General features: G+C 37.6%; 1 protein-coding gene across 6 annotated transcripts in view; it reads right to left on the bottom strand.

Annotated features, from left to right (window-relative positions):
- LOC117929657 overlaps nucleotides 1-16,883 on the bottom strand; it is a 102,274-nt gene that overhangs the window by 45,822 nt on the left and 39,569 nt on the right. For all 6 annotated transcript variants that reach the window (XM_034850018.1, XM_034850058.1, XM_034850051.1 and 3 more), the window contains 3 exons: nucleotides 7,866-8,128; nucleotides 349-597; nucleotides 81-236 (listed from right to left, as the gene is read on the bottom strand). In XM_034850018.1, the coding sequence (XP_034705909.1) occupies nucleotides 81-236; nucleotides 349-597; nucleotides 7,866-8,128 (668 nt within the window). The remainder of the gene's footprint in view (nucleotides 1-80; nucleotides 237-348; nucleotides 598-7,865; nucleotides 8,129-16,883) is intronic.

The raw sequence follows: 16,883 nt of genomic DNA, 5'->3' as shown, positions 1-16,883 counted from the left end.
AAAAATTAGGTTAACAAATAAATTATTCAATACTCAGCTGAAAAGCAACTGAGGTTAATAAAGAGTGCAAGAAACCATACAGCTTGCAGCACAGATGTAGAGGTAGACAACGGCAACCGACGTTGACTTGGGCCACCAAGCTTTCCCTTAATGGAACAAGGAAGATTTCCATCCTCAGTTGCAACACCAGACCAGAATATAGAACAAGACAAGTTGGCATATGTGACTAACTCCTCCTGCATGGCCAAAAGAGAAATTTCCATTTTACAGTGTCATTAACCAGTTGTATGGGGACCATAGTATACAGCTGGAAAATTAAAAGAGCTGGGTAAGATCAGTACTCCATACCAATATATACACAAAAACATTCACAAACTTCTCAGTAGCAATAGAAGCTTCTGAAGAACTCAATTGATTTATTGACTCAGCAAAGCCAAATTCTGATTTGGTTCTAACTTTGACACTGCAGTCTGCTGTTCTCTCCTGCATTATTTGAAGCTCCTGAACCAAGCTCAAGGTAAAGATGAGAAACTTCATGGTTACCCACTCCACATTGTTGATCGCCCTGAAGATCTTAGTGCCATACATTTGAATGAACTGCACAAACAGGTTAGACCAACTGTTAGAACCTCCTCTAGACAGAAATCAACCACGAAGACCAATAACTATTTCATAGCAACAACCAACAAAAGAATAATAAGTGCAGACAATTGTTTAAGAAAACAAACCAAGAGAGAATATTTACAACAAAACATTTTCTCTAACAAATTAAGAGCAAAATTGATGTATCATTTAGCAACTAGGACCATTAAAAGTCTACAAGATATGGAGAGAAACTAACCCTTAAGACCTAGTCCAAGTGGGAAGGGGTTAGAGTAGGAAAATGAGAGGTTCCAGCTTCAATTCCCAACAGACTCTAGTTCAAATGATTCTTTTCAACACAGATAGGGAAAAGACAAACACTGTTCAGGAATGAAGAAAGTGTAACACATGACAAAATAATGCCTAATAAACTACAACTATGACTATGTAAATTCTACAAACCAAAGCCAAAAAAACTATTTCCGTTCCATTCCTAGTGGTAAAGTTACGTAGCCTTTAATTGGCAAAGCATGTCTAAATGCAATTTTCATTTTTATAGGCAAAACAAAGATATCAACAAACCTAACAAGATGGGTACAGCCTAAACACACAAGAAGTATAGAAGGATTAACCAACACATAAAACAGAAAAAATAACATAAATAAAATAAAATAAAAAACAATGAAACAACATCAACCTTGACCTAAGGCCAACAAATCTAAGAAAATCCCAAAAAGAGAATCTGCAATTCAAGGATTTTGTTGACCATACAAATGGAGAGCTAAGTGCCTGTTTGAATACACTTTGTGATTTCTGTTTTTAAAATCAGAAAATAATAATAACTTTTGTATGAGATAGAAGAACTCTTAGATGTTTATATTAAAAAAATAATGGTTTTAAAAACTGTTCAAAAAAATTGAGGTGTCTAAAATTTTTACTACCTCAAATTTTAAAATTAATAAAAGTACTTTTTACATGTTTATTCTTTTTGTACCAAATGTTACACTTTTATATAGAAATTTTTAATTTTTTTAAAAAAAAAAAGGAAGTTTATCTAAACGAACACTAAGGAATTGATTTTCCTGTTGCATCTCTAACTGCTCAAGACCTTGAAAATTTTTCTCCTGTTGCATTCCTTAAGCACCAAAGCAGAGGGACCTACTTTAAAACTTCCCTCTTATTCTTGAGCGCAGATCTTCCATGCCAATTTGTGGATGTCCTTAAATGAAAGAGGAAGCACCAAGCAAACACCAGAGGAAGAAGACAATGACAACCTAAGTAGCAGTAATTAACTACAACTCTACCCCATGCACGAGTTCATCTAAAATAAGAATATTCACCAAACCAATTCTTGGAAAGGAAAAACAAGAGACCCAATATCACTCTACAAAAAGCAAATGGTTAAATTTGGCACTCATGCCTTCAATGGGACTAAATGGAGAAGAAACCACCCTTTAAAAGATTCCAAACAAGTTTATCCTCCTTTTTGCCATCTTAGAACACCAAGCTTCTTGTTTCTCACCAAACTTCCCCACCATGATCTTCCTCCATAATCTATCTTTATCCATAGAAACCTCCAAACCCACTTATTAGCTAACAGAGCCTTGTTCAAGACCAATAAAAAACATGGAAACAAGTTGTCCCTCTCCATAACCAAGCAATCCATTGATCATTTCACTAGATCCTGCCAAAGGAAATCCTTTGTGGCTTCACAAAAATAACATGAAAAGTAAGCAGACATCACAAAAGGGAACAAGTACACTGGCAAGCTGAAAAGTGTTCTCTTAATGAGTGTAAATGTTTTCCCGTAAGACAGATGTTGCATCTTCCAAGAAGTACGACTCTTTTTTTTTATCTGCAACAGAAGCAGCAAGAATTTTTGCAAACCACGTCTCTAAAGAAGCACAAACCAATACAGCTTTAAAAGAAGCACCAGCATGAAAGTTGGCCTATTTTGCACCCAAGCAAAGAAACCAAAACCTCCACCTGCACAACCAGACAAACTCAAATAGGTTCACTCTTTTCAAATTCAAATTCAAATCTAAGACCTGTAAGCACTTCAAAGCACAGAAAGATACATCTGAGGTACAAAATTGGATCCCCACTCACCTCATACAACAATGAAATGTCATCTGCAAAAAGCAGGTATAAGATCTCCATCTCCAAACATTACATCCATGGATGTTATCCACTCCTCCCCTCTGACTAAGATAATTCAACACCTCCATAGTTGAGATAAAGAGGTAGGGAGAGAAAAGGTCCCCTTTCCTTAAGTCTTTCAAACGGTAAAAGAAACCAATGGCCATCCCATTAACAACATTTTTTTTTTTTTTTTTCAACTTCAAATTAACAACAGATTTTTTTTTTTTTTTTTTTGAATAGAAACAACCATTTTCATTTATCTTAAAAAGATAAGCACAAGAAGGAAGAGAAATCCTTCAAGGTTGTACAAAGAAGTTAAAAAGTAGTCAAGCGTCAAACCCCATTAAGGGAACGAAATACAAAGGAGACAGATATAGCACCCTCAAGATGGAAAAAAGTCTCCGACAAAGGAGACCAAATGCATGGTTCCTTTTTTGGCTAGCTGGTCTACGACTTGGTTGGCTGAACGGGGAACCTAAGAGAGGGAGCAACCCAGCACACTGACAACATCCAAGATTTAGCATATCCAATTTTCTAACTTTCGCGAACATCTTTCCTTATTAATGACCCAACATATAACAAAAGCAAAATTTCCCTATACACTTAGGGTGGAGAGGTTTAAAGCTTTCGCCTAAGGCAAGCCCTTCAACAATGCCAAAATCTTTGCATTGATAGCCAACCCCACACCCGCCTGCTTAAAGAAAGCTCTCAACATTGTACCAAAGTAATCCCTAATCACACCTGTAATACTCATATGACCAGGGTAACCCAAAGAACATCCACTAAAGTTTAACTTTACTTAACCTATTGGAGAGGGGGACGAACCAAGCTCAACTTACTTCCTCACCTTGTTAGAGAAGCTAGCAGTTTTCCAATCCAATGATATAAGTAACAAAGTAATATATGAAAAAGGCTTGGTGACCGAGGCACAAAAGGAAGAGAAAAAGTAAATCAAGTCCCAAATGGCAACTAACGTTCTCAATCTCCCCTCAAAAATCCTTGCATTCCTCTACAACCATATAACTACGACCACCTACCACAGAATCTTCCCTATTGAAAAAGGCTTCCAAAGCCCTTAAAGGAGATGTCCAATATTTTAATTATGCCTCTAGGAGGAGTGAAATCAAGATTGGTTAGGCAAAAAATCTGTCAAAGTGCTAGTGGAGTGGGACAATGCAGAAAGAAATGATCAATCGATTCACCACTCTTAAAACACATAACACAAAGATCTAGCATAAGAGCATTGTAAGGCCTCCTCAACTAAAGATGCCATTGGTATTAACCTTCTTCTTAGCCACAAGTCAAGCAAAAGCCTTAGGCTTTAGTGAAGCTTTTGAGTTCTAGATTAAGTTAGCAAGAGTAAAGGAGGTGAAAGCAGTAGAGAGAGGGGGAACTAAAAGAGCTTCGTAAAATGAGTTGATAGTGAAAGGTCGTAAGGATGTCAATGACTAAACTCTTTCATTTGTAAAGAAAGGTGATAAGAATACATGAACCAAGAAAGAGAGCAGTCCAGTCAATTCCCCTATCTCCAAATCACACAAGTTTCAATGAAAGTTGATATTCCAAGATGAACTGGCAAAGGATTGATCCAAAGTAGAGAAAATTAGTAGATTCCTTACCATTATGACTTGGAACGCATTTGGAAATTGAAATCTTAGCGGACTCTCGCCTAGCCACGTATACTCTCATAAAAAAATTTTGTGTCATCTCTCACCAAGTACCAAGTGAAATTCAAGAAATCATTGAAAGTTGAGATATGGTTTTCCAAGGGCAACGGTACAACAACCTAAAAACCATTTTTTTTTTTTTTTCTGATAAGTAACCACCTAAAAACCATATTGGCATCCCAACCATTGGGGTGCAACCCATAACTACCAAGGATGACCCTAAACCAAAACATTGCTTTCTCTAGGAAACTTCCACAACCACTTTCCAAGAAGCATTTTAGTCCTCAAGAAGATTCTCCCTAAAACCCAACCCTCCATCACTCTTTGGTTTACACATGAGATCCCATCCAACTAGGTGATCTCTTTTCCTCTCTCCAAACCCTGACCAAAGAAACTCTCTCTATAATTTCTTAATCTCTAACGCTACCATAGTTGGGACCTTAAACATCTAAAGGCAATAAGTGGGGATTAGAGATAAACAAGAATGCACAAGGGTTATTCTACCACCCAAAGACAAAAAGGCTTTCTTGCAACCATCCGAATGACGAGATCCTATCTGTCAATGGATCCTAAAAAGAAGTGGCTCTAGGATTTTCCCTTAAAGGGAGACCTAGATAAGTAAGGGGCCAAACAGAGACTCTACAATCCAACAACAAGGCTAAGTCTTGAATAGAGTTCTCACTCACATTAATACCAGCCAATGAGCATTTTTTAAGATTGATCTTTAAGCATAATATGTGTCCAAAAACCATTATAATATATTTAAAGTTTTGCAACTCCTCTATGTTAGCTTTTGAGAAAAAATTTGTATCATTTACAAACTGAAGAAGTGACACCCTTTTATTGTCCTTTCCTACCAAAAAGCCTTCTAAAAAACTTATGCCTACAACTCTTACCACCATCCTACTCAAAACATCCGCAGCAATAGTGAACTGAAAAGAGGAGGGTCACCTTATCTTAAGCCTTGGGACGCTTTAACCCAAACTTAGGCACCCTCATTGACTAGAATAGCAAAACTTACAAAAGATAAACATCCTCGAATCCACAACCTCCACTTTGGACTGAAGCCTTTCCATTCTAAAGCATGATCCAAAAAGGCCACTTCACAAGGTCACAAGCTTTTCCAAAATCTATCTTAAAGACAACTCCCAATTTTTCATAACGTCTTTTTTCATCCACCACTTCATTTGCCACTAGAACAGCATCTAGGATTTGCCTACCTTCAACAAAAGCACCTTGAGACCAAAGGATAGTCTCATGCAAAATCTTACGAATGCAAAGAGAAGGCACTTTGGCTGTGACCTTATACAGTCTAGCAATCAAACTTATGGGCTTAAAATCAGCCACTGGAAATCTGATTTCCCTTGGAGACCAAAGCAAAAAAAGTAGCATTGGTATTCTTCTTAATGGCCCCACTGCCGTGGAATTCCAAGTAAACCTTCATCAATTCCTCCTTGATGGTGTCTTAACAATCTTGATAGAAAGCTTAGGTAAAATCATAAGGACTAAGGCTTTTTCTCTGTCCATTTGGAAAATTGCTCCTCAAATTTCCTCTCCTGAAAAAAGAGTGCTCCAACCATCTAGCACTCGCCTCAAATATTAGAGAGACCAATCAAGCCCTTCTATCCTCTAAGAATCTTCATCGTGTTTGTTATAAAGACAGCCAAAGAACCTCAAAATCTCCTCATAAATACTATTTTCATCCTCTAACCATAGTCGTTCCACAGACTCAAGGGATTGATAAATTTTTTCTTCCTCCTACCATTAGCCACCTTATGGAAATACTTGGAATTGTAATCCCCCTCCTTGACCCACTTTACCTTAGCTCTTTGGCTTCAATGTACCTCTTCCATTGGCAGAAATTCCTTCAGTTCAATCTTTTTAAGGCGTGCTAAAAAGATTAACAGCAAATTACATCATATGTTTTCATATTCAAATTCCAAGCTAACCCTACCATTAAACACTTTAACCTAGAATCCTTCGTTTGATTACTGATCAAGATTGCATCATAAATTTGTCTACTTTCCATAAACACATTCTGAAATTCTAACACAAGTTTCCAAACCACATTATTGAGTGTGTTAGTGATGCTTCAAGCTTGCAAATGTTTCCAAAAAAACTAAATGGCCTAAAATTTTTTATATCCTCTACATCACCATTTGCAAAACATGAGGAAATGTAATTCTGCTTTAAACTTAAGTAACAGTCCTACCACCAAGGATTTATCAAAGAGCTAGTAAAAAAGTCATCTCTAACACCAATATCATTCAATACTATGAACTTAGTTATTTCTCAAAATGTATAGCCTGTGTCTACCACAGCACAGAGTGTCTTAATGACAGCAATGCCTCCCACCAAGGAGCTACCTGAGGGCTAGTAATAGAGTCATATCTAACATCAATGCCATTCAATTTTATGCACTAAACAATAATGCCTCCCACTAAGAAGCTACCAAAGAGATAGTAAAAGAGTCATATCTAGCATCAATATCATTCAATTGCATGCACTTCAATGCCCTATTCCACAGCATGTGTTAACCGTGTAAAAGAGTTTCACATCTAACATTGATACTTGTCTTCATTATTTTCCAAAATATGTTGCACATGTCAACCTTGTAAAAAAGTCCCATATCTAACATTGATATCATTCAACCGTATGCACTTAGTTATTTCCCAAAATATGTTGCATGTGTCTGTAAAAGAGTTTCACATCTAACATTGACTTCATTCAACTGTATGCACTTAATTATTTCCAAAATAGGTTGCATGTATCAAACAAGTAAAAGGATTTCACACCTAACATCAACATCATTCAATTGTATGCACTTCGTAATATGTGTCATTAAACTGTATACACTTAATTATTTCCAAAATAGGTTGCATGTGTCAACCATGTGAAAGAATTTCACATCTAACATCAACACCATGTAGAGAAGTTTCATATCTGAAGTTGATATCATTCAACTGCATACACTTAGTTATATATTGCATGTAAAATAGTTGCATATCAAGCAGCTATCATACAATTGTGTGCACTTCTTCTTCCTGACCATGTAAAAAAGCTTCATATCTAGCATTGAAATCATTCAATTGTATGCACTTTTTCTTATTGCATGTCAATTGTATGCACCTAGTTGCATATCAAGCAGGTATCATACAATTGTGTGCACTTCTTCCTGACCATGTAAAGAAGCTTCATATCTAGCACTGAAATCATTCAATTGTATGCACTTCTTCTTATTGCATGTCAATCGTATGCACCTAGTTTCATATCAACATTTATATCATTCAATTTTATGCAATTAGTTGAACACTAATACCTCTCCTCCCTCCCTCCCTTGCTTGAACTAGAGATTCCCAAAATAACAATTAAAAAAATTCATACAATAGAAATATAGACATCAAAAAACTTGACAAAATAAAAATCACATAAAAGAAAGAAAAGCATAATCAGTATAGAGGATAAGAAGGCAACCTTCAATATAGGTACTAAGTCTTGTTCCTCCTTGATTACAAGAAAAAACACTCTTGTCCATCTTTTTGCTTCATAACCCCATGCATCTAAGTCTTCATCATCATATGCAACAAAAGCATCAACTAACTGATGGCAACTTATAAACCTTTTAGGGAAGTCATAAAAACTTTCTAAAAGCATCATCTTTGTAATGCAGCAATCGGCATCACAATGCTTCTTACCACACCCCAAAAGCCATTGATGCACTTTTACTCGTAAAGAACCTAGAATCAAGAGAAAACGAGGGAGAGAGTGGAAGAGAGAGAGAGAGAGAGATCATAGTATCCCAAATAAAAAGTGTGAGTACACAACAAAAAAATTTCATAATCAACCCAAAGACAAGGCATGGTAAAAATATACAAAATAACCACAAAAGAAGAAGGAGAGACACATAAAAGCAAGTGTGGGGTGTGGAAGAGTCTTTTATCTAGTGACTATTTCAACCAAAGGGATAATGATAAGTTCAATCAAACCTAAGAAGCATCCAGTATTCTATGTTCATGATTTTCTTCACTTAGTATGTTTGTGTTTACGAATCAAAGAGTAAATAAATAAATGCAAGTGTGGGGTGTGGAAGAATCTTTTATCTAATGACTATTCAAACCAAAGGACAATGATAAGTTAATCAAATCTAAGAGACCAGTAATCTATGCACATGATTTTCTTTTCTTTAGTACATTTGTGTTTAAAAATATAAAAAAATGCAAATAAATCAAACCGAACACATCTAGCATTTCGAAGAACCTTAAACAATGACATTTTTTTTTATAGGTAAGAAGTGTGATTATTTTTTTTTTATCAAAAACAAACATATGTATTAAAAAAGAATAAAAAACATGAAAAAGATGAGAAATCCTCCTCATGAAATACAAACCTGATCAAAAAGAGCTAAGTAAACCTCCTCTATACAAGGGGCTACACAAAACATACAAAAGCCTATACAAGTGTGACAACTCTTGGTACTGTAGACCCTACCCTAAGGGGTGCAAATCGACAACCAACTAAGTTGAATTACACTCAAAGGATAGGGTTTAAAAATGTCTATACAGTAAGTCCAAAAAGAAACAAAGAAATGAAGCACATCCCACATCATCTATGGCGTCTTCCAAGTGTCCTCAAAGATCCTACCATTCCTCTCTTTCCACACAATCCACAACAAAGAGAGACACGTGATCCTCCAAAGAGTCTTGCTTCTAATAGAGTTTCCAAAACACTTAAAAGAGATCATCATCATATCACGAATATTGTCTGACTGAACCCATGTCATCCCTGCCTGTGAGAAGATCCTATGCCACAATCCCAAAGTAATCGGACAATTTAAAAAGAAATGATCAACTGTCTTACTACTCTTCCTACAAAGAATGCACCAATTAAGGCTAAGGGCTTTGAAAGGTCATCAAAAGCACCTCAAAAGGACACATGAAAGTACACTGAGTGTACAAATAGCACCTTCTGACAAGTGAAAGGAAAAAGCAACAACATCTCACCACCCGAACCAAGTTTAATGCCCTAACAAAGAGAGACACGTGATCCTAAAAAGAGTCTTGCTTCTAATAGAGTTTCCAAAACACTTAAAAGAGATCATCATCATATCATGAATACTGTTTGACCGAACCCATGTCATCCCTGCCTTTGAGAAGATCCTATGCCACAATCCCAAAGTAATCGGACAATTTAAAAAGAAATGATCAACTATCTCACTACTCTTCCTACAAAGAATGCACCAATCAGGGCTAAGGGCTTTGAAAGGTCATCAAAAGCACCTCAAAAGGACACATGAAAGTACACATAGAGTGTACAAGTAGCACCTTCTGACAAGTGAAAGGAAAAAGCAACAACATCTCACCACCCGAACCAAGGTTAATGCCCTAAAGACCTAGAAAGAACATACTGCCCCAGACAACCTTCTTGCAGGAATGCCAAAACTGGTTGCTGCGATCCAAACAAAGCCTAGATGAACTTTCTCTTGACGCTATCAGAAGCCCCTCTAGCATTCCAAAGAGATGAAATATAGATAATAAAAAAAAGCGATATAATTAAATATTTTAGATAGAATATCAGAACATGCACAACTGAGCTTCTCACTGAAGTTGGTACACATTTATCTTCCTGTTCAAACGAGCCCTTGTACCCCCACATATGAAGCATCACCAGACAACACTAACAACTTTGTTAGATCACGGTAAAGCAATACATGAGCCTATGCTATCATTTTAATTAGCTGAAACTTCCTTCAGCTGCTGGGGGATATTGAAACTTTTGACAACACTCAGGCATTCCCTAAGGGAGCAACCCAGCAACTAAAACTGGAAATAACACAACTCTAAAAGATTCCATCCTATTGAAACTGCATACATCATTAAATGCATAAAGCATGGGCCATTCAGCAGTAGCTTTTGGCTCCCAGTTGCAAATTGCCATTAGGCTACATACCTTCAGTGGGCAAGTGGACACTGTTACTGTCAAAAACAGCTAATAAATTCTACAAAAGAACATCTCCTGTCCAAAGATTCACCTTCCTTCCAAGCATGTAAAACCATCAACTTCATCTCTTTTACCATGGTGAAAGACTATTCCAACCACTTAAAGGTGTTATTTTGTATAGCTCTCCACTAATCTTCTTGATAAATTTCTCACACCTTAAAATATTTTGGTAACACCAAACTAATCTGGAATGGTGCCAAACCATGGTTCACAATTTCCAAGTCATTGAGCAAGGGATCAAACAATGGTTCTTTGATTCTTCTCTCCTCTTACCACAACAAAAACAATTGAACATGCTCCAATCCCTAGATTTCAGATGGCCCATAATCAGAACTTTCTCCCAGACAACTACAAACAAAGAAAGTAAAACTACGACAGGCACACCTTTCCACAACTCTCAATGTTGTGAATGCTGATGTACACTATGAAAGCAATGACAGAAGTAAAAACTAACTGAAAATTGGCCAGACTTATAATCCTTCCATCCTGACCCATTTTTCCATCCCTGATAACTTGCATCTGGATTGCTTCCAAGAAATCTCTCGACATCTCTAATTCCTAATCTCAGAACTAGGGATAGCAATTAAGTCAGGTTATTTCGGCATTATTGGGTTCATCTCATATTAAAGTAAGAGCATGAAATCTACTCAAACCAAAATGATCTCTTATTTTAAAAAAAAACAAACAAACAAACAAAAAAACAAAAACAATCTTAAAATATACAATGTATGAATATATAGGTTGCAATCATATTCTTGTCAACATAATGGTGTGATTAAACAAATCATACACAGATCAAGACATAATTGAATCAGAAAGACACAATGGGCTTAGTGATGAGGAGGTTTCCTGAGGTAATTGAGTACTACAGTTAAGAGACTTGCCTTGGTTGGAGTGCCCCCTTCCACCTGGAGTGGTGTTCTAAATAATCAATCCAAGTCCAAGCTTGATCGTTTCATCGTGTCTGAGCATTGGGATTATCACTTTAGTGGGACAGTGCAGTGTGTTATTCCTAGACCGATGTCTGATCACTTTCCCATTTTGCTAGATAGGGGATGGGTGAGGAGAGGTCCTGAACCTTTTAGATTTGAAAATATGTGGTTGAAGGAGGAGGGTTTCAAGGACTTGTTGAAAACCTGGTGGAAGGGGTAAAATTTTAGCAAATCCTCAAGCTTCATTTTGGCTACAAATTTGAAGGCCTTGAAATTTAATTTAAAATACTGGAATAGAGAAACTTTTGATAAGATTGAAGTCAAGAAGGCTATGGCATTGAAGCAAGAAAGAAAGCAAGAGAGGAGTTTAAAAAATGGGTCATGTTAGAAGAAATTTCTTGGAGGCCGAAATCAAGGGAAATGTGGTTGAATGAGAGTGATAGAATTACTATCTTCTTCCACAAGATGGCTAATGCTTATAGAAGGAAAATTTTCTAGGCCAAAATTAAGATAAATGGAGTGTGGCTTTCACAGGAGAATGATATTAAGGAAGGGATAGTTAGAGCCTTTCAAATCCTGCTAATTGAACCAGTGGAGTGGAGACCCAATTTAAATGGGTTGTTGTTTGAGGGTTTAGAGGCTCAAGAGGCTACAAGGCTGGAAAATCCTTTTTCGGAGAAGGAGGTCTTCAACACCCTGTCGGGTTTCAATGGGGATAAAGTGTCAGGACTAAATGGTGTTTCTATGGCATTCTAGCAGTTTTCATGGGATTTTGTGAAGGATGAGGTAATGAGCGTTTTCAAGGAATTTATGAGCATAGCAATTTTGTCAAAGAAAAACCCCTTTTCGCTTCAAAAATATGTGGTTGAAAGTGGAGGGATTCAAAAACTTTGGTCAGGAACTAGTGAACTAGCTATAATTTCAGCGGATCCTGTAGTCACATTCTTGCTAGTAAATTAAAGGGTCTGAAGCAGGATTTGGAAGTGTGGAATAGAGAGGTGATTGGGAATGTCTCCTTGAATAAAAACATCGCTCTCAGTCAGATTAGTTTCTGGGATGCCAAAGAAAGAGAATGTGGTATCTCTTTAGAGGATTACGAGGCTAGAAGACGTGCAGTGGAGAAGTTTAGCAAGTGAGCAGTCATGGAAGAGATCTCTTGGAGGCAAAGGTCAAGAGAATTGTGGTTCAAAGAAGGTTATAAAAATTCAAAGTTTTTTCACAAGATGGCTAATGCTTGAAGAAGAAAGAATTTTCTATCTTTTATTACAGTGGATGGTAGGAAGTTATTGAGGAGACTAAGATAAAGGAGGGGGTGGTCAATATGTTCCAGAATATTTTGTCAAAGAAAGGGGGCTAGAGACCAAGTATTTCGGGGCTACCTTTCCCCTCTTTGGATAGTGTTGAGGCGGGCCTCCTTGAGGAGGCCTTTTCTGAGGAAGAGATCTAGACTTCAGTCTCTAGTTTGAGTGGAGATAAAGCCCCTAGACCGGATGGGTTCACGTTGGCTTTTTGGCAATTTTGTTGGGACATAGTTCAACACGAAGTAATGGGCTTTTTTTGCTGAATTTCACAATTCTGGCCGTTTCGAGAGAAGTTTAAATTCCACCTTTATTGTTCTCATTCCTAAGAAAAGGGGTACATATAATATGAAGGATTTTCGTCCTATAATCTTGGTAGGGGACCTTTATAAGCTTCTAGCTAAAGTTTTGGCTAACAGATTGAAGAGAGTGGTGGGAAAATGATTTCGAACTCCCAACATGCCTTTGTTGAAGGCAAGAAAATTTTGGATGTTGTCCTTATAGCAAATTAGGCCTTAAGACTCTAGACTAAAAAGTGCAAAGGGTGATATTATTTGCAAGATGGATATTGAAAAAGCATATGATCATGTGAATTAGGGTTTTTTATTAGCAATCTTGGATAAGATGAGGTATGGGGCTAAATGAGTGAATTGGATGAGGTGGTGTATTTCTTCAGTCCGTTTTTTAATCTTGCTTAATGGTTCCCCTGTAGGCTTCTTCCAAAGTTCTAGAGGCATAAGACAGGGAGATCCTCTCTCTCCTTTCCGTTTCATTTTAGCAATGGAGGTATTGTCCTCTATATTGAAGAGGGCTTTACAAGGAGGCTTTCTTGAGGGTTTCATGGCTAGTGGGAGAGAAGGCGAGGGCATGGTTGTATCTCATCTTTTATTTGCTAATGACACCCTAGTTTTTTGTGATGCAAGCAAGTAGCATGTGGAGGTCTTGAGTTGGGCTTTTATGTGGTTCGAAGTGGTATCCGGGTTAAAAATCAATCTTCACAAAAGCGAGTTGATCCCAATGGGGGTGGTTCCTAATTTTAAGGACTTAGATAGGGTGTTGGGCAGCAAAATGGGTTATAATCCCTCTTGTTATTTGGGTCTTCTTTTGGGAGCTGCTTTCAAATCATCTCGGGTTTGGGAAGTAATTGAGGAGAGATTTCAGAAACGGCTCGCTTTGTGGAAGAGACAGGATTTGTCCAAAGGAAGGAGGTTGACTTTGGTAAAAAGCACTCTCTCTAGCCTCCCAATTTACTTTATGTCGTTGTTTATCCTTCCTCACAAGATAAGCCTAAGGTTGGAGAAGATTCAAAGAGACTTCCTTTAAGGGGAGGAGTTTCCCAAAGTAGGCCGCGGTGAATTGGTCTATCATCAGAAATCTATCTAGGTTGAATAAGGCTTTTCTTGGAAAATGGCATTGGAGATTTGCTTCAGAGCAAGATTCTTTATGGAAACAAGTGATTATAGGGAAATATGGAGAGGAAAAGGGAGGTTGTTGTTCTTATGCTTCAAGGGAGGGTTATGGAGTGGGACTTTGGAAGGCGATTAAGAACGGGTGGATGGAGTTTAGCAACATGGTGGCCTTTAAGGTGAGGGATGGTAGAAGAGTGTGGTTCTGGAAGAACAGGTGGTGTGGAGAGGATTCCTTGGAAAAGGCTTTTCCAAGCTTGTACTCCCTTGCCTCTTCCAGAGATGCTTGGGTAGCTCAGTTGTGGGATCAGTCTAGGGAACTAGGTCACTGGAACCCTATATTCACAAGACTTAACAATGATTGGGGGATGGAAGAGGTGGAAGCTTTTTCCAGAAGGTTACATGGTCAAGTGCTTAGAAGGGACGATGAGGATGTCATGTCTTGGCGGGTTTCAAAGAATGGCTTCTTTACAGTTAAGTCTTTCTACTCATCCCTAGTTCCTTGCAGTAGTAGAGAGTTCCCTTCAAGCTTAGTTTGGAATCCTTGGGTTCCTAAGAGAGTCAGCTTTTTTCTTGGGAGGCTATTTGGGGAAGAATTCTAACTATAGATCAACTAAAAAGAAAGGGTTGGATTTTACCAAGTAGGTGCTATTTGTGTAAAGTGGATGAAGAATAAGCAAATCATGTGCTTATTCATTGTCCCAAGGTAGCTATGATTTGGCAACTTATTTTTGCTCTTTTTGGTGTTCAATGGGTTATGCCCAATTCTATCAAGGAAACCATTCTTGGGTGGAACGGCTCCTTTGTTGGAAAGAAAAGAAAAAAGGCATGTAATGCAGCCTCTTTATGTTTATTTTGGACTTTATGGAAAGAGAGAAATAGAAGAATTTTTGAAGATACTGAATTAGCGGATCAAGCTATTTTATGGTCTTTTTTGTACATGTTTTCGGAATGGGTTAGGATGCATGTAGATTGTACATCTTGGTCCATTTTCAATTTCATTGATTGGTTGGGTTGTAAGGGGATGATTTTTTTGCTTTTCCTTTTCCCTTTGGCCTTGTTGCCTTATATACATCGTGTATACTTTAAGGTGTACATCAGGCTTTCTTAATACAATTGCTTTTACTTATCAAAAAAAAAAAAATTGTCAAGAGCTTGAATGCAAATTTTTTAGTTTTAATTCCAAAGAAAGAAGGTGTCAAAGATTTGAGGGATTTTAGGTTGATCAGTCTGGAAAGTGGGTTTTACAAGTGGTTGGCCAAGGTGTTAGCTAATAGCTTAAAAAAGATGGTTGGAAAAGTGGTTTCCACAACCTAAAGTGTTTTTGTGGAGGGAAGGCAAATTTTGGATGTAGTGCTTATTGCTAATGAGGCCATTAACTTGAAAAAAGTAATGATTGTAGTACTCTAAGCAAACTTAACTTAGAAAAGGCTTATGATCATGTGCACTAGTCTCTCCTGCTTTCAGTTATACAAAAAATGGATTTTGGGGTGAGATGGATTGAATGGATCAAGTGGTGCATCTCCATAGCAAGTTTCTCTGTTTTGGTTAATGGAACCCCCACAGGCTTTTTTCAAAGCTCTAGGGGCTTGAGACAGAGGGATCCCCTCTCGCCCTATTTATTTGTGATCGCAATGGAGGCACTCAATTGCTTCTTAAAGAGAGTAGTGGCTAGAGATTTTTTATTTGGTTGTTGGAGAGTAGTGGCTAGAGGTATTTTATGTGGTTGTTAGAGAATAGTGGCTAGAGGTTTTTTATCTAGTTGTCAATGAAGAGAAGGAGTGGAAAAAAAGTTCAAATTTCCCATTTGTTGTTTGCTGATGACACCCTTGTCTTTTGCCAAATCTCTCAGGATCAGATAACTTATTTAAGTTGGTTGCTTATATGGTTTGAGGCCTTTTTGGGGTTGAGAGTAAATTTGGATAAAAGCAACTTAATTCCCGTGGGAAAGGTGGAAAATATTGATGGTCTTGCTACTGTGTTTGATTCCAAGATAGATAGTCTCCCCTCCTCTTACTTGGGTCTCCCTTTGGGTGCACCGTTTAAATCAATGGTAGCTTGGGATGGAGTGGAAAAGAGGTTTCACAAAAGGTTGACCATGTGGAAGAGAATATATTTCCAAAGGAGGGAGAATTACTTTAATTTGAAGTATTTTATCTAGCTTGCCCATTTATTTCAAGTCTTTGTTCTACATGCCAAGGTTTATTAGATTGAGGCTAGAGAAGATTCAAAGGGACTTTGTACAAGGAGGTGAGGAGTTTGAGTGGAAACCACATCTAGTAAAATGGGCGATTTTTTACTTAGACAAAAGGAAAAGGGGATTGGGCATTAAAAGTCTCTCAACTTTTAATAAGGCTCTTCTTTGCAAGCAAAGTTGGAACTTTGCGAATGAAAGAGAAGCCCTTTGAAATCAAGTTATCGATGGGAACTATGGGGAAGAAAGACGGGGGTCATTTTCTTAGGAAGTGAGAAGGGGGTATGGTGTTGAATTGTGGAAAGCGATAAGGATTGGGATCTTGTGAGTAGTAGGATCTCCTTCTTGATGGGTAATGGGTGGAGGGTGAAATTTTGGAGGGACAAGTGGTGCGAGAAGAATCCTTTGAGTGTGTCATTCCCTTCTTTGTTTGCTTAAGCCAACTCTAATGAGGTGCAGGTGGAGGATGTTTAGAATTCCTTAGTTCAAGGAGGGAGTGGGGGTGGAATCCTTGCTTCTCTAGACCTTCAATGATTAGGAGGTAGATTGCATGGACAAATTTTTGGCATGTTTGCATGTAGAGAAAGTTTGTAGGGATAAGGAAGATAGAATGCTTTGGATAGAAACAAAGTGTGACAAGTTTACAGTTAAGTCTCATTACAACA

The sequence above is a fragment of the Vitis riparia genome, chromosome 2 (genome assembly GCF_004353265.1).
Source record: "Vitis riparia cultivar Riparia Gloire de Montpellier isolate 1030 chromosome 2, EGFV_Vit.rip_1.0, whole genome shotgun sequence".
NCBI lineage: Eukaryota > Viridiplantae > Streptophyta > Magnoliopsida > Vitales > Vitaceae > Vitis > Vitis riparia.
Note: the sequence above shows the minus strand (reverse complement) of the source record. Positions and strands in the feature narration are given on the sequence as shown.